Source organism: Camelus dromedarius, chromosome 8 (assembly GCF_036321535.1).
Source record: "Camelus dromedarius isolate mCamDro1 chromosome 8, mCamDro1.pat, whole genome shotgun sequence".
Lineage (NCBI taxonomy): Eukaryota > Metazoa > Chordata > Mammalia > Artiodactyla > Camelidae > Camelus > Camelus dromedarius.
The window spans coordinates 83560455-83584376 of NC_087443.1; the positions used below are offsets into that span (position 1 = coordinate 83560455).

General features: G+C 58.4%; 2 protein-coding genes across 2 annotated transcripts; one reads left to right on the forward strand and one right to left on the reverse strand.

The window, feature by feature from the left end:
- The first annotated feature begins 1060 nt into the window (after nucleotides 1-1060).
- On the forward strand, nucleotides 1061-14032 carry MTG1 (mitochondrial ribosome associated GTPase 1). Its single transcript, XM_031462087.2, has 11 exons — nucleotides 1061-1260; nucleotides 2973-3037; nucleotides 5462-5566; nucleotides 7354-7434; nucleotides 7893-7949; nucleotides 8232-8322; nucleotides 9477-9538; nucleotides 9830-9926; nucleotides 10057-10138; nucleotides 13363-13475; nucleotides 13565-14032. The coding sequence occupies exons 1-11, from the start codon at nucleotides 1149-1151 to the stop codon at nucleotides 13672-13674; spliced, it is 975 nt and encodes a 324-aa protein (XP_031317947.1). The 5' UTR covers nucleotides 1061-1148; the 3' UTR covers nucleotides 13675-14032.
- On the reverse strand, nucleotides 14023-17316 carry SPRN (shadow of prion protein). The gene has a single exon (XM_031460770.2). It carries the CDS (start codon nucleotides 17172-17174, stop codon nucleotides 16728-16730), a length of 447 nt encoding a protein of 148 aa, XP_031316630.2. The 5' UTR covers nucleotides 17175-17316; the 3' UTR covers nucleotides 14023-16727.
- Nucleotides 17317-23922: the final 6606 nt, after the last annotated feature.

Sequence of the window (23922 nt, forward strand, 5' to 3'; positions counted from 1 at the left end):
CATCACTCTGCCTTTGTCTTGTCCTGGGCCCTGGTCACTGCAGGGCCCTGTGCCCCCAGTAGGTGGCTCACCTCCCCCCAACACCCCCTCACCCTGGGTGTGTGAGGCCACGTATCCCCGAGTTCTCACTGCTGGTGGCAGTGTAGCTGCTGGCCCTCCCCAGTGTTCCATCAGCAGACACGTGGTCAGGCACCAGCTGCCCCTGGGCTGGGTGAGGGCCAATGAGTGGGAGACAGGAGGGCAGAGCGGCAGGACACCCTGTTCTGACCTGGGGCCCCAGGTTTCCTGGAGAAAGTGAACAATGAGGCCTGAAGAGGAGTGGGGCACCCTGGGCAGTATTGGAGGGAGTGTGGGAGTGTGTCCAGGTACCCTGGGTGCTGTCCTCAGCTGCCCCAATCCTGCCTACTGCATCGGCAGTGTCCCGGGGAGCAGGCTACAGGGCCCCTGCTGCAGAGCTGAAGAGGGGACAGAGGCCTCAAGGTGAGGCCGGCAACGGCCAGTCTCACGGCTGCCAGGCCGAGCTTGGGTGTCTTTGCAGGACTGTCCTGGGGGAGGCGGTGCAGCTGGAGGCTGGCACTTTGGATTTAAAGTTGAAATCTGACTACATTTATGTGGGCTATTGGAACACGAAGAGAATTTCAGGTTCATCGTAGTAATAGGTTTAATTTAGCAGAACAGCAGTCAGCATTTGCAAAGAGTTTGTCACATTAAAACCCAGAGTACTTGACAAAGAAAAGCAGGGTATTACATTGTAAATTCAATTTAAAATATTTGAAAAGTTTAACCAAGTTTATAAAAAGGGACCAGATATTGACATCGGACTGCTAAAATTTGTTACTTATGCTCGGGATACGCTTACGAAAGAATTAGGAATTTTAAAGTTTAATGTTACTGGACTCAACACCCTGAGAACGCCGGGACTGTGCGGGTCCGCCCCAGGCTCGTAACCCCGCCCCTGGCTCGTAGCCCCGGCCCGGCCCGGCCCGGCCCCCGCCCGGGCAGCGTTGTGCGCAAGCGCGAGCCGCGCCGGAAGCTTGGAGCGCCGGAACCGTTGTGCCGGGTCGCGGGCCTGGCGGAGAGGTCCGTCGAGGGAGCGGTCCGTCGAGCGAGAGGCCCGCGGGGCCACTCGGCGCGCAGGACGCTGCGCCATGAAGCTGTTCCCACGCGTGCTGTGCGACGCCGCGCGCGCCGCGTGGCGGGAGGGCTTCGCCCTGGGCGGTCGCGACGTGGCGCGCTGGTTCCCGGGCCACATGGCCAAGGGTGAGGTCCGGCGGGTCGCGGCGGGGCCTGCACTGTTTACCCGGCCGCGAGCGGGGCGGGCGGCGGCGGGCGTCTCGGGCTGGCCTGGTGCCTGATCCCCCGCAAGGCCCTTCTGCCGCTTGGTTCCCCGAAGCCTTCTTCTGAAAAGATACACTTTCCGAACGGTATTTTGAGGACTAAGTGAAGTGGGGGTAGGAAAGCACTTTGCAAGTTGTATTCAGCTGTTTAATCATCTCAGCATCTTTGAAACTATAGATCCAGTCATTGTTGTCTTCTGTCTAAAACTCTCCGGGAGTTTGCGTGTTTGTCAAAATTTGGCCCGAAGAAGACACCTGGGACAGAGTCAGCCCTTCTTAGCGTTAGGGGTTGCCTCGCTCCTGCTCCTGCTCCCTCTAGTGCCTCTGGTTCACCGCGTGCCTGCTCTGCCGGGCTCTGTGCAAAGTGCCCTGCATGCTGGGGTTCAGGAGGGACAGGGCACCCGCGGGTGGTGGCACTTGGGAGGGGGAGAGGGGGTGATGTAAGATGTTTGGGGACGTGCGCAGATGCCAGGGCTTGGCTGGGGAGGGGAACACTGCAGGAAAAGGAGCTCTGTTACTTTTGTTGCTTGTGTTGTCTCTGGTTACGGGTGAGTTCAGTGCTGTGTGAGTGTGTGAGCCGTCCAGGGTGAGTGGCTGAGGTCGGTACCCATGATGCAGGAAAACGGATGTGGGGCGTGAGGAGGGCTGAGTCCCAGGTCTCGGTTGAGCCCCTGGGACGTGCCCCGCCAAGTGTGGGTCCTTAGCTTTGCACAGGAAAGAATTCAAGTGTGAGCCACTGTTGAGTAAAGGTAGATTTATTTAGAGAGATACACACTGCATAGAGTGTAAGGCAAGAGAAAGGCCATGAAAGAGGTGTGGGAATTGGGTGCCCAGGTTAGAGTAAAAGTAGGTACGCACTCCACAGACAGAGAGCAGGCCATTTCCAAAGGGGAGAGAGCAGGCAAGGGGCCAGTAGGCGAGGTGGTATCTCTTTTTATGGTCTCAGTAGCTTCACATGCCTACAGGCGGGATCAGTCCAACTGCCCTGGGGAAGGGGCTGGGACTCCCGGGGACTGGGCCACCACCCATTCTTTGGCCTTTCACGGTTGGTTAGCCTTGGGGCTGTCATGGCGCCTGCGGGCATGTTATTTGATCATGCTGTTACAATGGGCATATAATGAAGCTAAAAGTCCACTAGAAGTTAAACCTCTTAATCCTCAAGGCCAACTAGGAGGTGAATCTTTCACCGTTTTGGTTGCTGTCACTCCTTGAGTGGCTGTGCCCTGCCCCCTTCCCTCCTGTCTCACCTACAGCACCATCTCCACACAGTATTGAGGGCTCAGTGAGTATGCCAGTTGGTGTTACTCTGTTTTATAGATCAAGACGCATGGAGGTTAAGTACCCCAGCTAGAGTCACGCGCTTGTAGGTGTGGCGGAGACTGACAGGATCTGGCCTGACCCTGTGAGTGTGGCTGCCCCTCTGGCAGGGACCTGAGCAGCTCCTCTGAGCCACCTGTGTTGAATTTGAAAGAGGCTCTCTGTGAACAGTTACCAGCTGTTACTGAGAGCACTTCACTCAGATGTATTCTTTGTAGCTTGTTTGTGATGGTGTGTCATTCTTGACATTTCACCTTAAATTCTCCCTCTTAAAAGGCCATGGGCCCTTCCCTGAGGTGTCCTTCTTCTGTTTTCCAGGGCTGAAGAGGATGCAGAGCAGCCTAAAGCTGGTGGACTGCATCATCGAGGTCCACGATGCCCGTATATCCTTTGGGGGTTGCCATGTTTGGTCTCTGCCTGTTTCCAGGTGTAGGGCCCCTCCAGCTCTGGGAGTTTCCTGCGTGAGGACACGGTAAAGGTGTCTTTTGTCATGCTAACAGGTGATTTTGGTAAGGCCCGGTTGAGGTAGGTGGAGGGTTAGGGTCAGGGTCAGGGTCAGGGTAGGTGGAGTTCCAGGTGGGAACCAGCCTTGATACTGGAGGTTAGAACTTTCAGTCCCACCCTGTGGCCTCAGGGAAGGCAGCGGGGCTGGAGGTTGAGCTCAGTCATCAAAGGCCAGTGACTCAGTTTCACCTCTGTGGTGAAGCCACCACAAGAACCCAAAAGGATGGGTCTGGAGAGCTTCCTGGTTGTTGAGTGGGTGGAGATGTCAGGGGAGCACCTGGAGAGGGTGGGGGAGCTCTGGGTCCCTCCCCACACCTCACCCTGTACCTCTCTTCCATCTGGCTATTCCTGAGTTATTCCCTATTAGAATGAACCTGTAATCTAGTAAGTAAAGTGTTTCTCTTAATTCTTTGAGCCACTCTGGCAAACTGATTAAACCCAGGGAGAGGTTGTGGGAACCCTGATCTACAGCCCGTTGGTCGGAAGTGACAGGCGACAGCCTGGACCTGCAGTTGGTGTCTGAAGTGGGGGGAGGGGCGTGAGGCAGTCCTGAGCCCTTACTGTGGGAGCTGACGCCATCTCCAGGCGGGTGGTGTCAGAACTGAGTTGCATAGCAGGACACCCAGCTAGTGTCGGAGAACTGTTTGGCGGTGTGGGAACCCCCCAACCCCACTGGAAGTGAGTGCACAGTTGTAGTGGCGCAGGGGAGACCCTTCCGAATCAGGCAGTGCTCAGGACAGTTCCCTGTCCCTCCTCTGGTCCTTGCTCTGGTCCAGGCAGCCACCACAGTGGTTAGCAGTGTCACCTGTCATAGTTGTTGGCATCGGAAGCATTGGTTCTCAGTTCTTGTTATACTTTAGAATTCCCCCAGGAGGCTTTTGAAGATACTGGTATCTGGGCCCCTTTCCAGGCCAAAGAATCAGAATCTCAATGTGGGGCCCAGAAGCTCCCCCTCGATACACAGGTAGCACCGTGGGTCTCAGACTCTGCCTGGCATACCCACGCCTTCCAGGCCAGTCCAGCAGTAGGATTCTCCAGGTCAGAGATGAACCTTGAATGAAAATGTTCCTGAAAGCCAGGCTTTTGTACTGTGCTTGAGGCGTGAGTTGGCGAGATGTAACGATGTTGTTCAGTAATGAGTGCACTTTTTGGACCCTGTTTTTGTTGTATTTATTTAAGCTACATTTAGGTTCCCCTTTTATGACAAAGGTGTTGGTTTGAGAGTTGCTACACCTCTAAGGTGGAGGATGAGGAACCATTCTCGCCATTTCAAGGGCTTGTTAGAATTTCTGTGGTAAAGTGTTGAGTTTCTCTACTTCAGGCCAAATAGATCAATCCATACAGTATCTCGTGCCAGCCAAAGGGTTTACTGGCACTTTTATGTCTGAGTATTGAAAACCATGGAACCTGTGGTTGCTATTCTGGGTACTGTGACGAGAGGCTACCTCTCCTCCTTTTGGTCTCTGGACATTCTGATTTCTTATCTAGGACGGCCTGTGAGCCAGTCCGGAGGCTTTTGGGGTCTGAATCAGCACAGGCTTGGTTAACCTCTCAGGGAAGAGTGCTGTTTATGGAAGGTCCCTTTGCTGTGCGGGTGGGAACACAGCCACTTAACTGGGCACGTAGACCCCAGGCCTGCTGGAGGGAGGGTATCACAGCTGGACTCCCAGGAGATGAACACTAGGTCGGGGCTGAGTGCTCCCAAAATAAAGATGAAGATGCCCCTTCTGCCTGTGTTAGTGTCACAGGAGGTGGGACCTTACAGTGAGCCTCAGGGTCCCTGGCTGGGGGAAGGAGGCCTGGCAGTCAGGAGGCGGGCTCACCGAAGGTCTCCATGGGGACTCCCCAGGGTGGCAGTGGTGGTTTGAGATGTACTAGTTAGGACTTTATGGGAGGCACTAGTTTTGAGCGATCGCATCATCGTGAACTTAGGTACCTGGCAGCTAAACAACGATCAAGTTATGAAAACTTCCACTGAGCTTTGTTTTTGTTTCTTCTGCCGTCATGCTCTTTGAGAAGCCACACGAGAGCCACTGCTCGCCTTCCGCCACGTGTCTGCAGAAAGCGGTGTGGGGCCTGCGGTGCACCGTGGCCCTGGAGAGAGTCAGGACAGGGTTGGGCTCAGCGCTGAGCTGGGCTGGTTGGAGCCAGCCTGCTCCCAGGCTCCCAGGCAGGGCTTCCTCTGCTGTCACTTCCTGCTGAGGATTTCCTTTTGTCGGTGCATCCGTCTGCGTAACAAGACAAGGCAAAATAAATTAACTGTCTGGTAAAACTTTGAAGGAATTTTGCCTTAATTTCACCACATCCCGCTTTCCGGCCGCAACCCTCTGTTTCAGGAAACCCTCGGGCTCAAGCCTCACTTGCTCGTCCTCAACAAGATGGACTTGGCGGATCTGAAGGAGCAGCAGGTAATGCCTCCCGCAGGGCTGTCAGTGGGAAGGTCACTGAACCAGTGTGGTGCTGGCTGGCCCCGGTGCTGGCTTTAGCAAGGGGCATCCCGATTGACTTGTGGTCTGAATGCTCAAGATGTGCACCTCCGACAGGAGATGGTCAGGAGGTGTGGCCCCACTAGGCCCGGAGCCCCTGGACCGAGGCTGCGGTGGCACTGACTCCCACGTTTTGTTTCGCTTGCCTCGTGAGGCTAGTGGCTGCCGCCCTGGGCAGCACCGGCCTGGAGGCCTCCTGGCATGGCTGCACTGGCCCCTGTCCGTCCTCACAGGCCAGTTCCACAGCCTCCCAGACCCTGGTCTGACCTGCGGGCTGCCTTTTGCACACTGAGTGGTCTGGAAGCTGGAAGGCAGGAGCCCAGAGTGGCTCGGGGATTCATGCCAGCCAGGCCGGATGGGGACACAGTGACCTGATGGGGGTGTTTCCCATTGCCCCTGAATCAGAGGAACGTGCAGATTCAGGAATCATTATTTGTCAAGTGTTCATCTCTGCTTTTCTTGCTGTTGTCAGATTCTTCGTAAAGAGTAGGTGTTGAATCTTGAATTCAAGCCGGTTTCCCCCCTCAAGATGTTAGTGGTGCGGAGTTTTTCCTTTGCAGCAGCAATAATGGGTTTCTGGTTTCTCAGTTGCTGTGGTACATTGAGACACTTAAACCCCAGCCACAGGCCTATACAAGAAGGTTTCCAGGGAAACCAAGTGCTCAAGCTGGAGTTCTCCGCTCATCGAGAGCCCCTGGCGGTCCCATCCTGCCCCAGCGTGCGGGCCGTCTGCTGGGTGATCCCTCCTGCCGAGCAGACGCGGCTCCCCGTGCCGAGGCCAGCCCACTTGGATCTCACCGCCGGGCAGTTGTCCTTGCCCACCACAGACTCTCCGTTTCTTTCATCAGTTGAGACTTGAGTCTTAATCATCCATCAATTGTTTCTGCTCCGAAATGCTAATCTTTGTGGAGTGGTGGGCACATTAGGCGACCTGACCTGGGGACACAGGGGTCTCACTTGGGGGCAGCTGGAGTGCTTGCCCCTCCTCCTCAGGTGCTGGGGCTGAGGGCTCTGGAGGAGGGGAGCTCCTGCGTCTGCCTCTGCGCAGCACGTGGGGACGCCCCACTTGAAGTGTGGCTTCATGTGCGTCTCTGGTGGCCTGTACCGTGATCTGCATCGTAATGAGTAAGATAAATAACTAAAACTAGTGGAATTAATGAATGACTTTCTTGTTCCTTTAAGTGAATCAGAAGCTGGTCAAACAACACAACACTGGTTTTAAAGATAGAAGTCATAGGCTGAGTTGCTTATCACTGAGACCAGTGAGTTCCTGTGAACCTAATTTACTTCTGGGCTTTTGAAGAATTACATGTACTTTGCAATCTGATTGGGCTCAAACTGTACTTTAAGGGGCGCTCCCTAGCAGGACTAAGGGGGTCGCTCGACGGGGGCTGGACCGTACGACGTCAGAGCTGGGAGTGACTTCAGATGACCTGGTTTAGCCTTCTTCCCCGTGTCCTCACGCGGAGCCAGCTGCTCAGGGCCACCCTGTGGCCAGGCTGCCCTCCTTTGAGGCCTTCGGCTCTGCGGTCTGTGCTGTCCAGGGTGCTCCGTCGTCCCCTCGCTGCCTGGAGCTTGGAGGTCGGGCCAGTCCTTCGCTGGACCCTGGGCCTCAGTGGCTCTGAGCTGGCGAGCAGACCTTGGATCTTAGGCATCACACTGCCCGTCTCTTCGTTCAGTGTTTCAAATGAAAATGTCTTGTCTTTCAGAAAATTATACACCACTTAGAAGGAGAAGGTCTAAAAAATGTCATTTTTACCAACTGTGTGAAGGATGAAAACGTCAAGCAGGTAACTTCTGTTTTGTGCTCTGATGCTTATGCTTCAATAAGAAACACTGAGTTACCTTGTGCTTCGTAAGAAGAGTTCTGGAGGCGATCCGTGGATTGCTTGGGTTGCTGGGCACACCTGTCTCCCGGTGCCGGGAGCGGCTGGGGGAGCAGAGTCAGGCCGTGGGGCGACGCTGGGTCATGAATCGGAAGGGCTGCTGGAGAGTGCGCACCTTGTTCCCCAGTTGTGCCTGAGAAGTCCACTGGCCAGCGTGCGTCTTTGTTAGCTGGTGGTGGGGACTGTCCTGCTTGTCCTGGTGGGGGAACAGGAAGGGGCACAGGGCCCCCCAGTGCAGCCTGAGCCTGTGACGTGGATGGACCCGAGCAGTCCGGTGCGGGATGCTGGGGTGGCCACTGCAGGAGCGGAGGAGAGGCCAGGGCTCTGCAGGAAGGGGCCCGAGTGTAGCTTGTTTCTCGCAGATCATCCCGACGGTCATGGAGCTGATTGGGAGCAGCTACCGCTATCATCGAGGAGAGGTGGGTGGGAGGCCCTGGCGCTGGCCACGGGGAGTCCCTGCTGAGGGGCCCCAGGCTCAGCTGCTGAGCAGTGGGGGACCACCCCTAGCCCGTGAACCCCTCTGTCCTCCGGTTCTCAGCGGGCAGGGTGATGCGGCCCCATCGAGGTGGGCAGGGCCTGCAGTGACCTTCCTTCCTGTTAAGCTGGCCGGGGCTTGCAAGTCCCTGGTCCCTCTGTGTGGGCTGGGTGGGGGTCCAGGTGGGGTCTGGGTGGGCCCCTGACCCCTGCCCTTGTGCCTGCAGAACCTGGAGTACTGCATCATGGTGATCGGGGTCCCCAATGTGGGCAAGTCCTCCCTCATCAACTCCCTCCGGAGACAGCACCTCAGGAAAGGTACTTCCTAGGGCACATGATGCTTCATGGTCTGTAGGTCCAGCTGGTCAGGGGTCCCTGCACCAGGAGGACCCAACTGACAGCCTGGTGTGCGGTCAGCTGCTGAGATGGTCATTCCCTGACATGTTTTTTACTTAATTAGTTTTCTCTCATTAAAATTAAACATCTCATTAGGATGTTTAATCCATGCGGTGACTCTTCCAGATGTTGGCGATCCTGTCCTCATTTAAGTCTCTGACCCACGGTGCTCAGGGCATGACAGACACGTGGGGTGGGATGGGGAGGCTGTCCAGGCCGTCTCCGTGTTTCAGGCCTGTCCTTGGCTCCCAGCCTCCTTCTCCCCAGTGTTAAACCTTCACACTGAGTCTGCCACGGCTTTATTTCCTGCTTGAGAAGGTCCTTTGTGAACAGACCTGAAGGCTGAGCCATCATCTCAGAGGCGGGAGACCTGTTGTCACAGGCTTTCATTTTCTTGTTTATTTTTCTTTACTTGTGGCTTAAAGAGCATCACTGGCCTTACATGCATTTAGTGCTGTGCAAGCACCACACTGCCTGTTTCCAGCGTTTTCCGTCATTTCAGACTGGAACTCTAGACTTAAGCAGTAGCTGTCCCCAGGCCCCAGGAACCTCTGGTCCAGTCTGTTGTGTGGCCCTGACAAATCTGGGACCTCGCAGCTGGGGTCACACAGACTTGAGCTCCTGCATCAGGTGTAACTCTTCAGGGCCCCTCCACGTTCGTCAGTCAGTTTCCTTCTTAAGGCTGAATGGCATTCCGCCGTGTGGATGGACCACGTTTGTTTATCCCTCCACGTGCTGATGGACACACACACCCTTTACTCCCGCGCTGGTCCAGCAGAGGTGGGGAGTCTGCCTGGGACGCACCCCGGCTGCTGGGGCGGTGCTGGGGGCAGAGGTGTGGGCCAGTCCCGTGGGGAGGAGGGTGATGCTGTCGGGCGGCTCAGGTCTGGCCGTCACGGTCGTCCCTCAGCAGGTCTGGGGGCCTCCGGGGCCCCGGGAGGCGGTTCTGTCCTGGCGCGAGGAGTCGCTGTGGTGGGCTCGCTGGGCCCTCCTAGGTTTCCATGGTTTCGTTGCTCATTCTGTCACTCACCTGCCTGCGTGATTAACAGACACTGACATCCCCTCTCATCTTGCAGGAAAAGCCACCAGGGTGGGCGGTGAGCCTGGGGTCACCAGAGCTGTGATGTCCAGAATTCAGGTGGGGCCCCCACCGCCCTGTCCGCCGAGCGCTGTGCCGTCCTCACACCACACTGGGGGAGGGCATGCGGGGCCCCGTCCTGCCGAGGAGGGAGCGGCCCCGTTGGCGTCTCCCTGGGGGGGGGGGCAGCCATGGGCTCCTGCTTTTACTTCCTCACCTCCCCTGGGCATGGGGCCCTGCGGGGGACCCGCTGTGGTGCCGTGGCCACGCTGGGCGGGCAGGTCGGGGCCTCGAGCCTGGGGACTGCAGGAGGCCTCCTGAGCTCTGGCCCGCCGCCTTCTCTGCCCACAGGTGTGTGAGCAGCCGCTCATGTTCCTGCTGGACACCCCAGGGGTGCTGGCTCCTCAGATCCAGAGTGTGGAGACGGGCCTGAAGCTGGCCCTGTGCGGTGAGCCGGCCCCGGGTGGGCGGGCAGGCCAGCCTGGCGGGGCTGCTGCCCAGGCTCTGGGGCGGCGGTGCTGGTGTCTCGGCAGCGTGCAGTCCTGGCTCACAGCTGTCGCACCGCCCCTTGTTCCCAGGAAGCGTGCTGGACCACCTGGTGGGGGAGGAGACCCTGGCCGACTATCTTCTCTACACCCTCAACAGGCACCAGCTCCTGGGGTGAGTGTGGGGAGGCGGGGCCGCCTCTCTCATCTCCTGTCTCATCCGGAACGTGATTCAGAAGCAGCAGCGTTGTTAAGCGCAGACAGACATGGCCTGCAGCAGTTTGACAGGATCTGACGTACGGGTCCACCTGTGAAACTGGGACACAGTCCAGAAAACCCCCAGTTTCTTGAGCTGCTCTGTAACTGCCCCTTGCCCCTCCTGCCCACACCTGCTCCCCATCACCTCGGGGGTCTCACGAATGGAGCCACACGGCGCGCCCCCCAGCTCGGTCATTTCGGGCTTCTGCTGTGTTCTGACATCGGTCCCTGCTGAGGGCGCTTCCCTGTGCGGATGGCATTCTGTTTGTTCTCACCTCCAGGACGGGGTGAGCACTGGTGTCCCGTGGTGCCCCACACCTGTCCTTTGTCACCTGGAGGACGTCAATCCCAGGCTGTAGGTTTTCCCCAGGGAAGCAGCTCTTGGTCGCCCTGACTTCCTCTGCTCGCCCCGTCTTGCCTCGCTGACGGCCTTCGGTCTGAGCGCTGCCTTGGCTCTGCTTGGCTGCCTTTCTTCCTGTTCACGCTGTTGGGGGGGGAGGGGGTCTCCTGCCTCCTCCGGGGGTCTGTGTCTCTTCCCCGTGGTCCCGGCTCTGTCGTGGGGGTGGGGACTCCAGGAGGTGGTTCTGTCCTGATGATGAGCCTTGACCTCTGTGTCCTTCAGGGCCCTCTGCCCCACGGTCTCCCTCGTGTGCTCCCCATCACCTTGCTTTGAGCACACGTGTGTCCTCACATTTAAGTGTGCTTACCCGCCGCGTGCACCTGGGCTCTGCTTTTCACCCAGTCAGACCCATTCTGCTTTCCTTTAGGTGTTTAGACCACTCCCCCCGGCATGGTCACTGGTGTCTCCTCACCTTTATCCCAGGCTTCTCTTTTTTTCTTCTCTCTTTCTTTGGTCTTTTTCAGATTCATTTTAGATACTTTTTATGACCCTTGTGTCAATTTGTTCCTGTAACTTTGGGGGAGGCTGTTGCAGGGTTTCCAGAACATCTGTAGGTGATGTTACCATGCCATGTGGTGTGGGGCCTTCCCTCCGCCTCGTCCGCACCGTGGCCGGCCTTGGCGTCTCTTTGGCTGCTGTGGGGCAGACACACTGCGCGTTTTGTGGCTCAGGGACATAAAGTGCAGAATTCGGCCTGGGCGTTACTGTGTTCACGGCTCCTTGTCCGCTTGCGGACCGCCTTCCTGTCAGGGTTTCCTTCGACGTTGACGTGGTGCAGGCCTGCGCTCGTCGCAGGTGTGTCTGTTCCACCTCCATCTCTGAAGGGTGTCTGCCGCGCTTGTGAAGCCGCAGGTCCACGTCCTCAGGCCCGCGGGGGCGGGGCGCCCGCCCCTCCGTGCTGCTCTGAGAAGTCTGCCGCTCTGGGACACGCGCCCCTCTGGCTGCTTTCTGACTTCTCTGTCTGCAGCCTGGGTCCATGGCGCTGGGCTGCGCTGCGGTTGCTGCACGCCCTGTGCTGGTAGTGCCTGAGTTCCTGCACCTGCGGCCGAGTAGCTGTATCAGCTTGGGGGGACTTTCAGCCACACCCTTCCCCCTGCAGGACCGGGTCCCCCGTGCCGCTTGCTTGCCTTCCCTTCTGCAGAGTCTGGTCTGCTTACTCCCTGCAGCATGTTTCATAGTGTTTTCCTCTGGCCCTTTGATTTGGGCCATTTTTACAGATAATCTTCTGCACTTCTTCTCAACTTTGTCGCCACGGGGAGTGCAGTCCTAGTAACTGCTGTCCTGTCTCTGAGCTCCTGCGTCTGGGGCGGTTTCTGCTGGCTTTCTCCTCGAGGAGGGTCTGTTTCCCTGCTGTGTGGGCCTGGTGGTTTTTGATGGGAGGCAGGCGTAAGAACCTGACTGTTTGGGGTGATGGGTGTCTTTATTTTCCTGTGAAAATCCTCAGGCTTTGTTCTGGGACAGTTATTTGGAAATAGTCTGATCCTTTTGGGTCCTTTAAGATTTATCAGGTGGGCCTGGAACATTCCACTGACTGAAGCAGGGCCCTGGGGCTCACGGGGTTTCCGTCGGCTCCTGGCTCTGAGGAGGCTGGCTGTGCCCCTGTGTCCTCCTGGGCGGTGTTTCCTGACCTCTGGCCTCAGGAAACCTCTGCTGAATGTTGGGGGCAGCTCTCTGCACACGTCCCATCCCGCCACACCCTCTCTGATTCTCCGGGAACCTTCAGGCCACCTTGGTCCCAGCGCCATCCTCTCCACCCGTGGTCTTGGGCGCGGCGGGGCCTCCTCTTTCCCTGACTTATGTTCTTGGTGGCCTGACGTCCAGTACCTTGGAAACCATTGTTTTGTGTATTTTGGATTGTTTCTTCCCTTTTTTGTTATTTCTGATGGGGGGGGGTAGACCCAACCCTTGTCACTTTGTTTCGCATGGAAGTGGTTTCCAGTGTCGTATCTTGCTTGGTGTTTGAGGCAGTCGTGTGGACCCCGCAGTCCTGCAGTGTTTCTGTAGAGCATGGCAGCCTGGCTCCGGCAGGTGTAGGTCTCCGGCATGTGTGGGCGGGAGGGAGTCCTCCTCAGGGCCTGCTGGTCCGGGGACAGAGGGGCTGCGGGGCTGCTGCTCTGGGGAAGGTGGATTTTGGACCTGCCTTCCTCAGGATTGGCATCCCTGAGTCGGGGCTCCAGTGCTCACGTGGGGTCCAGGCCCGTGTTGTCAGCCGGGTGTGTGGCCAGAGGTACTCCCAGGCAGCCAGCCTCCCCCATCGTGCAGCTGCAGGTCAGACCTCATTGCCCGTCTGCCCACCGGACGTGCAGATGGAGAGGCAGGTGGACCTGCTGGCCGGGGTCTCCCGGCTCAGAGGCATAGGGAGGTGCGTGTCTGTGGACAACACTGGTCTCCTTCAGCTTCTCAGCCTGAGACGTGCCATCCGGCCCTGTGCTGGCTTGTCCACCAGGCCCATACCACAGGCCTCCAGGCTGAGCGGGCATGTGCAGGACAACCTGGGCTGGTCCGCTGGCCGCAGAAAATGCTGGTCAGACAGACCCGCCCGGCTGCCCGGGGGCACCGATGCAGCCCCAGTAGCAAACTGAGTGTGTTACCGGCATGGGGGAGCTGGCCTCAGGGCCACTGAGGGTCGTGCAGGAAGACCCTGTCAGCGACGCGCCCGCAGTGGTGACCCAGGCTTATGAGGGGTCACTGTGGGCAGCCCTGGCTCCACGCTGGTCTCTGTGACCGAGGTCTGTGTGCAGGTACGTGCAGCACTACAGCCTGGGCGGGGCCTGTGACGACATCGCCAGCGTGCTGAAGTGGGTGGCTGTGCGGCTGCGGAAGACGCAGAGGGTCAAAGTGCTGACCGGCACAGGTGAGACGGGGCGCCGCCCTGGGTTGGGCTTGGAGGGCCCGGGCTCTGAGGGAAGGCGGCCTCCCTCACCCACCCTCCTGCCTTCCCAGGTGACGTGACCGTCATCCAGCCCGACTACTCCGCCGCCGCCCGAGACTTCCTGCGGGCTTTCCGCAGTGGGGTGCTTGGCCGCGTCATGCTGGACCGGGATGTCCTGTAGGGCCCCCTCGGCAGAGCCCTGAGCTGGTCCAGCAGGAAGGCCTCTGATGCCCGGGTGTCCCCTGTTCACAAGCCCCTCGCTGGCCACTGTACACCCAGGTCTCTGCTCCAGGAAGGAGGCCCTTCTCCACTGCTGTCCCAGCCCAGCCATTCTGGGTGACAGGGAACTGAGCCTGGGACGTGGACGTCAGGGCAGTGGACCTCCCTGAGCAGTCCTCGTGTGCCTGGCCTGGTGAGGAAACTCACTCGTGTTCAATATCTGTTAAACATCCTCTTGAGGAGAAGCTGGTGTTTTCTCAAAAAGGGGTTGAACCTATAATCTGTAATTTAAAAATTTTAAATTAAAAGGCTTGTCTCTGTGGTTGGCTCCTTCATTGTGGGCCCATGTGTTATGGCCCCTCACCAGAGAAAAACAGGACATGAGCCAGTTAACTGGTTAATACCTGAGTTAATACCTGAGGGCTCGTTGCAGGTTCCCAATGTGATGTCCTGGATCCTGCAGTAAGGAGCAGTCTCGTCGCCAGCGGAGTCTTTATTTTACTGCTAAAACGTGCAGACACGTAGACACACACGCACGCACGCACGCATGGACAAGAGGTCCCAAGCGGCTGTGGCAGAAGCCAAGCACCACCTGTCCCCTCGGTGCCCCGGGGGCTGCTCTCCTTGCAGCCTAGCTGTGCACAAGCTGGTGTGGTCAGCGGAGACCCCAGGCTTCCACCGCCTCTGGGCACCTTCTAGCTAACGGGGGCAGCAGAGTCATTCCCAGAGGCAGCTCCCAGCGTTGAGATCCCACCTGAAGGGATCCAGGAACGTTTCCTACCAGCCTGCATCCTGGAAGAGGGCAGAGAAAGGGCCGGGGTGGGGCTGGGTGTGTCGCGGGTCAGCAGCTCCGGCTCTTCTGTGCCCGGTGGTGGCGTGACCTCCCTGGAGCTTCTGCCAGGGCACGTCCCCTTCCCGCAGGCACCCCTCTAGGTGCAGCCGTGCTGTGTGGCTGCCCCACACCCAGCACGCTTACCAGTTCTTGAGACGACCCCCAAGTATTCAGATTCGTGGCTGTGCCAGATCCAAGTGCTGTTGGAGTCTGGTCAGTGCGGAAAGCTTGACATGAGGGTGATGTTTCTGTCCCGTCCAGGGCCTGCTGACAGCTCGCACTGCAGAGTGGCATGAGGGTCTGGACCAGCCACAGTCCGTGTCCAGGTGGGTGTCTGAGGCTGAGCACGGCCAGGCTGGGCCCGTCAGGAAGAACTGAGTTGCCCAAGGTGCCACCCTGATGGGTCCCCATTTGAGACTTTGAAATGGTCATGCTGCCTCCAAGGCCCCAGCCAGGGCTTGGCCACCACCTGCTGGTCTTTGGGAGCGTCAAGCTCGATCTGGGAGGATGGGGGTCATCTGAGCACCGCAGGCAAGAATGCTGGCAGTGTGGACACAGGAGGCTGCAGGGAGCTGCTTCCTGCAGCTTAGCGCCTGGGTCTTCGGAGAAGAATGCTCGGTCCAGGTCCCACAACAGCTTGGTGACCCTCCCCCTAACCAGAGATGTGTGCCAGCTGGGGGAGAGCAGAGGTGGCAGGGCTGCAGGGAGATGCTGGTCTCAGTGCTGGTGTCTGTCAGCTGAGTCCAAAGGCCCCCAGTCCGAGGGGTGGAGGCAGATTCTGGGAGGCAACCCAGCAGTGGGTGAGACTCTTGCCAGCACCAGAGACCAGGCCCAGGAGCCGAGCCCCAGAGCCGTCCTGCTGACGGGCAAGAGGATGGAGCGGGAGGGCATGTGAAAGAGCCAGGGGCCACGCTGAGCTCGTGGCCAGTGGACCAGGCTGGCAGCTTGAGGGGAAGGCACCAAGAGGCAAAGGGCTGGACAGGCCTTACACACAGGTGTTGGGTGCCAGAGGTGCACCCGTGTCACGACCTGCCCAATGTTTCTTCAGAGGCTGCTCTGGGCTGTGTCCTGACGGTCACAGGGTGTGGAGGGAGCGCAGCTTCCCCTGGGCCTTCGGCTGGAAGGCGCCTCACATCTGGTGGTACTTGCTGGGTGCTGGGCCCTGGAGAGGCCCGCCTCCCTCCAGGGAGTGGGTCTGACTGCAGCCTCGGCTCCTCCATCTCACTCGCTCTCGGCTTCCCAGGGGGCTGCGGGCTGGGGCCCTGCTGCCCGCCTCAGTTGCTGCGCCTGGGAGGGAACAGCGGCTGCCCATCCCTGAGCACTGGCCGCGCTCATTGCAGAGTGTGAACCTGGAGCTCAGAGGGAACACAAAACTCTTGGCGTTTAAACAGAATGTTTTTTTCCCCAAACTATGTCCAAGGAGAGTTAAGTGACTTGTTTCAAGTCAGAGCAAAGTGGTTCTAAGTGAGCCCTGGCAGTGTGTCTCAGAGCATCTGCCCAGGGGAGAGCACGGTCCCCGGGCCATTCCCGTGAGCGAGTGTGTCCTGGGAGCCATCCAGAGAACTGCATGGTCATGCCTGGGCTTGGAAATCCACAGAGCCCTCTCTAGACAGGCAACCAGCATGCTGCAGACTGTGAGGGAAACCTCTCCCCCAGGTCCCCAAGACCTTGGTCCACGGAGACTGCTTCTGGAAGGAGGCCACGATGTCCTAGGGCTGTGGCAGGAAGAGCCACTTTCTGTGTCCAGGGTGGGATCAGAGGACCTGGGGTGGCCTGAACAGCCTGGCCTTGGCACTTCTCTTTGGCCGGTTCCGCAGAGTGGTGGGCAGCTGGCCGGGATGGTATAGGAACCGAAAGACACCCGCCTTTCTGGCTGGGGAGGACCTCCAAGTGGTAGGCAGGGCATCCCAAGGCTGATGGGCCAAGGCTCCCCTTGGTGGGTGGGGAGGCTGGGGAGGCGCTTGGGCAGGAGAGGGAACAGGAGGCGGCCTCCGGGTCCCAGTAGGAGAGGCTGCAGCTCCTGGCTGGACTGGCCCGAACCGCCCACGCAGCTCCCCTGGACTCGGAGGCCGTGGGCAGTGGAGGGAAGGGGCGCTTGGCACTGGGTGGCCTCTGGGGTGGGCCGCGGCGCCTTTGGGGAGGGCGCAGGCTGGGAGCAGATCTGGCCCCGAGCCCAGCCGTGTCTAGGTCCTCAGCAGCCCCAGGGCGCCCAGGGCACCGCCCAGCAGCAGGCAGAGGCGTGCGCCGCGCGTGGGCCCCGCGTCCGAAGTCCACCACGCCCGGTAACTGTAGACAACCCGGCTCGTTCCGTTGCCGCCGGGTGCCCCGTCCTCGTCGTCCTCCAGGCCCCGCTCCCAGGGCCCCGCCGCCCTCCAGCTGGAACCCGCGGCCAGGCCTGCCGCCGCCCCGGCCGCCGCGCCCGCCGCCGCCCCCGCAGCCACGCGCAGGGAGGAGCCGCCGTAGCGGGGCGCCGGCCTCACGCGCACCCTCGGGGCCCCGCGCGCGCCCCCGCGCAGCCCTCCCCGGGCGCTGCCGCGAGCCCCGCCACGGCCACCCTTGGCCGCGCCGCTGTCGCAGAGGAAGGCAGCGGCCAGCAGCAGAGCCCAGCACGCGGCGGCCGTCCAGTTCATCTTCGTGGGGTAAAACCTGCCGGAAGACGGAGGAAGGGACCTCAGCTTCTGTGAGGACCAGGGAGCTCAGGGTCTGGGGACAAGGGGCTCAAGGCTGGGGGCCGGGGGCTCGGCATCTTGGAGGACCACCCGCTCAGGGCTGGAGGGGGCTGGCAGGAGGGGGTGTTAATGCTGGAGGGTTAGGGGCTCAGGCCTGGGGTGGGGGCGGGATCTCGTTCGGTAACTGGGAAGGGGTGCGTGGGGGTGAGAGGGTTCAGCACTTGGGGGTTATTCTGTGCCTGGAGGGTGGTCAGCAGCCTGCGGTGGGGTGAGGGCTCCGTCCTGGGGAGGGGCCTGCATATTCTAGGCTGCTCTGGAAGGACTGTTCAGGCCTCCAGGACCCAGCAGGACCAGAGGCCACGCTGGGGTGGGGCTGTCTCTCAGGGATGGAGGGCCCCCGGGACCCAGATAGGGGTCTGGGGAAGGGACCAACGGTGAGCTTCAGCCCGGCTCTCCCGGGGCCCCTTCGGGCCTGGCTGGTCCAGAATCTGGCGGGGCCAGAGCCAGGGATTCGGGCCTCGCGGCTGTTCACACTGTGCGGACCCCTCTCCCGCAGCTCGGGCCCCAGGTTAGGTCCTCTTCTGTCCCCTCCCTGCCTCGCGCTCCACCCCTCCTCCGATCGCCTGTCTCACAGTTGGGGCGGGGGACCCGGACCGGATGGCTGGAAGGGCAGGCTCCCGGCGCAGCCATCTGGGCAGCGGCTCGAGCCTCCCCCCGCCGGCCCCGCCGGTCCCCTCGCGGCGCCTCCGACCTGGGCCCCGCGGTGCCAGCCCTAGCCTCCCAGTCCGTGCCCGGAATCTGCTGCCCGCCTTACCCGCCACGGGCCTCGGTCGGAACCGCGGGCCGGGTGGCCGCTCCAGGGACTGCGGTGGAGCGGGAGGGAGGGGGCTGTAGCGGACTGCTCCGCCGAGCCGCGGAGCCTGGATTTTGCGTGAGGCCTCCGCCCTAGGATTGGGGGCGGGCAGACTCGGAGGCTCATCCCCTGGGAGACGTGAAGGGAGGAGATAAAGGCGGGCTTCTCCGAGGTGCAGCCCCTCTCGCTGCCCAGCGCCCCCATCCTGCTGCACCGGAGCTGCTTCTCACTCCCCTCCCCACCCCTCCCCCTCCCCCTATACCACGCAGTCTGCCTCACTCCATCTACAGCACGCAGTGCGCACCCAACCTGGCTGTGCACCGTGACCCCCCCTCATCCGTCCTCCCCCCAACCTTCCCACACTCCACCCCATCATGCCCACCTCACCCTCTCCCATTCCTCATCTTCACCCCTTCCCAGGTGGGTGTGTCCCAGACACAAGGGCCGCAGAATGCCCTGTCAGACCCTGAGCTCCGGATGGTGGTGCCCAGAAAGGGGAGAGCGGCTCTCCAGGGCTGCAGGCTGTCCAAGCCCAGAGCAGCAGGCCCCCTTCCAGGTTTGGGAAAGGGGAGGGGCCCCTCCTCCTGCCCTGAAGTGCCCACTGTTCAGGTTGCTCCAGGGGGTCCCTCAATATGGCCCCTCCATTGCAAGGTGACCTGTTACTCGACTGCTCAAGCCAGCGGGCTTTCCCTGTCCCTGCTGGACTGCACTCTGGGATCACGTCTGAAATGGTGCTGTCTTGCTTTCCAAGGTTTGTTTGTCCTCTGGAACCTCTTCCCTTCCCATCCGTGGACACTAAGCCTTCATCTCAGCTACTCCACCTGGAGACACCAGGCCCTCTTGATGGGGTCAGAAGTGGGCACAGGGACCTCCTGAGTTGCAGAGAGTGGTTTACATCATACCGTCTCTCTCAGCTTCCTTCAGAGCCTCATGGTCCTCAAAGGCTTTGCGTTGCCACCCTGCACGCTCTGCTGGGCATTCTCAGTCCCTGTGGGTTTCACGTGACACCTGGGCCAGCGGCATCTCCCAGCCAGTCCCCTCGGCTGTACCCCAGGGCCAGCTGGCACCTCCCCGGGAGTTCTCAGCTCAGGGCACTTGGCCTTGAGAGCAGGGACTGCTTGGTGATGTGTTTTCCCAGAACCTAGCTGGCCACATGGGAATGCCCAGAAGATATTTGATAGTTACGGGAATAAATATGTTTCTGTCTTTAAACTTTCTTGATAAATTAGAAACATTTTGAGAATAAAACCCAAGCTTAATATTTTAAATTATAACTCCTGTTAGTTAAGGATTAATGAGAAAGCTCCTATACCTCAGCTTTTCTAGGTGAGGCTGGACCACAGTGTTTTTCAAATTTCTGGCAAGTAAGGGCTGGAAAAAGCTGGCGTTTGAAGATGAGACGGGCCTGCTGTCTCTAGGTCCACTCAGCTCCCCTCCTTCCTGAGGCCTGAGGGAAACCACAGAAAGAAATTGTTTGGCCTTCAGGAGATTTTTAACCAGTTTCTTGGCTACAAGGTGGGAGGAGGGTGTGGGCTCTTCAGGTCCAGGAGGAAGCCCTCTTGGAATAGAGGGGCAGTGAGAGCCGCCCCTCCTCAGGGCCCCACTGCTGTGGCAGAGGATGGCCGGCAGAAGTTGGGGCAGACCTGGGGCTTCCTCCAAGGTTTTCAGTCTCTGGTTAAGCCCCTCCCTGGTCCCACACTCAGAACAGCCCCCAGCGAGTTGCTCACCCGGAGGAAACAAGGGAGTTTCTCTCAGGAGACCAGGATGCCCCAGGACGCCGGGCGCAGCGGGGGCTGCAGTGGACAGTACTCTTTTACCTCTCGGCATCCTTTCCCCTGTTCTGCTCAAAGAATCCACAGTGTGTCCCCTGGGGAGCCAGCCCTCTCCTATTTTCCACCCATGGCTTCTGGCTGTGACTGCCCCTCCCTGGGCCCTGTGAGGGGTGTGATGTTCTGCAGTCTGAGCTGCTCACAGAGGCTTCTCTCCGCCCCAGACTCCGGGCGGAGGAGCTTGAGACTGGCCAGAGCAGGCAGACAGGACTGAGAGAGGAAGGGAGGTGCACCCTGTGACCAGGGGTCAGGCAGCGCCAGAGCTGACAACAAGGACCTTATCTGGACGAGGTCTTTCCGTCACCTGTACTTAGAAGGCCTCCCCATGATGACTGATCCCTGCCCCCTCATTCTGAAGGGCCCTGCAAACACAGGGAACTCCCAGGCGGCCCTCCTCCCGCCCTTCGTTTTAAAGTATGAACAACAACCAGCATTTATCAGACGTTCAGAGTAAGAAAGTCTGCAACGCAGCAGAATGTAACCAATGTAAAGAAACAAAGAAAAAAAGGCTCAAGAAGTTTGAGGAATTAGAGGAAAACCTGAAAAACAAACATTGAAGAATAATTCAGTTCATAGACTCAAAGACTGGAGGAGATATTGCAGTTGCCTAAGAACAGGATGCAGCAGTAAAGGAACAGCTAGAGACCAGGAAGGAACTTCTGAAAAGACAAGCTTGCAAGAAACAGAACAACCAACGGGAGAACTGAATCACAAAGTTAAGGGAGGTTTTCTGGGTGAGCAGCAAAATGACGGCAAGCGTGAGAGGGCCCAGTGTGGGGCCCTGAGGTCTGAATGACGGTTGACCGAGGAGAGAGGGCAGGGGAGACTCAGCGGCACCACGTCCAGAGGCAGGGGTACGGCGTGAGCGACCTTTTTATGAGACCCTGAGCCTTTCCTCTTAAGACATATAAGGGAAGTACAGGAAAGAAATTCAGGGCATTTTATGTCGAATATCAGTGTGGAAATTCTACGTAAGACACGAGGCCACTGCACCCAGCGCTGCATCCGGACGCCGTCACGGCCAGCTCGGGTCCAGGTGGTCTCACGTCATCACACAGGTCAGCTTGCATCACTCATCAGTGCACCGTGGGGGGGGGGATGCATGTGGTTTTCTGAAAAAAAAAAGCAGACAGAGAATTTCATTTCTTAATTTTCAAATGTTATTTTTATTGAAATACATTTGACACACAACATTTTGTAGATTTAAGATTTAAGGTGTCCAGCGTGCTGATTTGAGACATTTACATGCTGCAATATGATTGCCATTGTCAGAGCATTTGACTTCCATCTACATTCATTTGTGCAGAAAAAAATGCCAAGAAAAGTAGTCGTAGAAATGAATTTTTTAACTTGATGAAGGCTCTATTTCAAAAAAACCCCTCAGCAGATATCATACCCAATAGAGAGCCCTTAAATGTGTTCCCTTAGACAATAAGAACAAGAAAAGCTTCCCACTCTCACCACTTCCATTTGTGACGGTAGAGTCGGGTCTGAGCCCGGGGGTGGGGGTGGGGCACTGCAGAAGCCGCAGACTCTGCAGGTTGGTGGCCCTGACGCTGCTCTCCACCGCCTGCAGCTGGAGAGGCCCTGAGGGTGCCTGGGGGCTCTGTCCCACAAAGAGGGGCTAGGCAGGGCCTGCCTGCTCTCCCCTCCCTTCCTCTGGCCTGGACTGTGGACTTGGTGCTGGGGTTTGTGGCTGCCATCTGGAGCCTGCAGGGTGCTGGACACGCAGGCTCAGTGGGCAGGTGGGAGGTGGGGGGAGCGTCCTGGGTCCTGGAATCCGCCGGTCCTGCACCCACCATGGTCTGACCTCTTCTCCCCGTTGGTTTAAGTGAGTGCTACCTGGATATTCTGGGACTGCAGCCACATGAGTGTCTTGGAATTGATAAAATAGAATTTCTCTACCAGAAGAAGAAATAGCTACAAAATAGAAAATAAAATGCCATTCATAGCAGCTACTAATTCTGTAAATAACCTCCCACAATGCAAAAGCTCTCTATGGCAAAAGTAAAAAAAAAAAAATCATTAAAGAAGATGAAAGAAAACCTGGATAAATGGGGGAGGAACAAAGACAGCACAGCTTGATACGGTGAGTGGCCCTTCTCCACAGCGAACCCCCAAACTCAATGAAATTCCAGTAAGACTCTCAGGAAACTGCTGGTAGCTGAACTGAGTCCTGACCATTTGTACGTTGAAATCCTAACCCAGGCACCTCAGAGTGTGACTGTATTGGGGGCAGGGTCTTTACTGAGGTGATTAAAATGGGGTCACAACGGTGGTCCGGACCCAACGTGACTGGTGTCCTTGTAAGCAGAAGAGATCAGGACGCAGACGAGCACGCAGGGACGACCACATGAGAGCACAGGGGAAGGCAGTCCATCAGGAGCCAAGGAGAGAGGACTCCGAGGAACCCCACCCTCGTGACAGCTCGTCTCCGACTCCTGGCCTCCAGAGCTAGGGGAAGATGGCTTTCTGGTGTGAAAGTGGCCCCGCCTGCGGTGTTTTGCTGCGGCGTCCCAGGCAAGCTAATACAGAGCCCAGGGGTGCCTGAAGTCCACGTGGAGAAGTAAAGGCCGAACAGAAGGAGCTCCAAGAAAGACGACCGGAGAAGACGGCCCCACCATACCAGACACTAAGATGCCGCGGCGTCCACGGAGGTAGCCCCGTCCTGGCGGGCCAGATGCAGCCCAGTGCGAGAGAAGGGCTCGCTGACAGACCTCGCGGGAACTTGTATGTGTGCACAGAAATAAAAGCAGACCAAGAATTTGCTAGAGAACGGGAAACTATGAGAAGAACCAGATGGAAAGTCTAGAACTAAAACAGAGTAGATGGATAGGAAGATTTAGCAACCTGGAAGGTCTGAAGAAGACGGACCGTGCCGAGCAGGCTGCTGGGAGGTGGAGGGGACCCCACAGAAGGTCCACACACGCACCTTGGGAACAGAAGGAGAGGAAAGAAAGAATGAGGCAGACCTGGTGTCTAAGGAAGTAATCTCTGATGATTTTTAAAAATCGATAAGAGAACTTGTAGAAGCATGAGAGACTGCAAGCACGGTGACCCAAAGAAGAGCATAACCCGGACACCAAGCTTCGAGCAGTAGGGGAACCAGTTATGTAACTGCAGTGATGGTAAGACCCACAGGTGACCTCGCAGCAGCAGCAGGGAGCAGCCGGCGAAGCGGAGCTGCAGGTGCAGAGCCCGGCTCCAGCCTCGAAGAGCTGACAGTGCAGGGGCGGTCAGATGCTGAGAAGCAACAGATTAACGGCCAGGGCAGATCAAAGTAAATGTCATTCGTACAGGACTAGAAGAAAGCTGATGTAGCTGTGTCAGCGACAGATACAGTGGCCTAAACCTTGAAGATTAAGCAGAAAGTAGTACTGGAGACGCTTCTTAGCAATAAAAGGTTTAATTTACAAGATGATAGAACAATTCTAAATGTCATGCACCTAAAGACATAACCTCAAAATACAGAAAGGAAGATAGTGTGAAAGAGACTCACAGCACAGAATCATTTATGTGGGTTAAAGCACACCCGCCAGGAACACAACGCATCTGCTGACAAAACACGAATCCTCCTCCCGGGAGGCACACTGAGCACTAGGGCGCTGGTGCGGGGGAAGGGAGAGGGCTTGGGGTGTGTGGGCAACGGTGAGGTCGGGACAGTCAGGAAGAAGGGCCGTGCTGGATTAACCCGGCTTCTGCCCCCAAGTGCCAGGGGAGAAGTGGGGCGGGCAGGTCAGGGAGGGGGTGCCACCTGCTCACTGGGCCCATCAGGCTTTGGATGAAAGGACATTCTTGTTTCTGAGGGAAGTGGCAAGTGCCACTGGTGCCGCCCGGACCTGCTGGGAACCCTGAGTCCACCGGCAGGCTGAGGGTGGCTGCAGGGTCCACTCCGAGGAGCTGGGATCTCAGGCAAAGGAGGCCATCCAAGTGGGCGCAGGGGTGGGGCACATGGGGCCCAGGAGGGCCAGGCAGAGGGGCTGGCCGCCACAGAGACTGACCAGGTCCTAAGTGGGCAGGGGAGTGA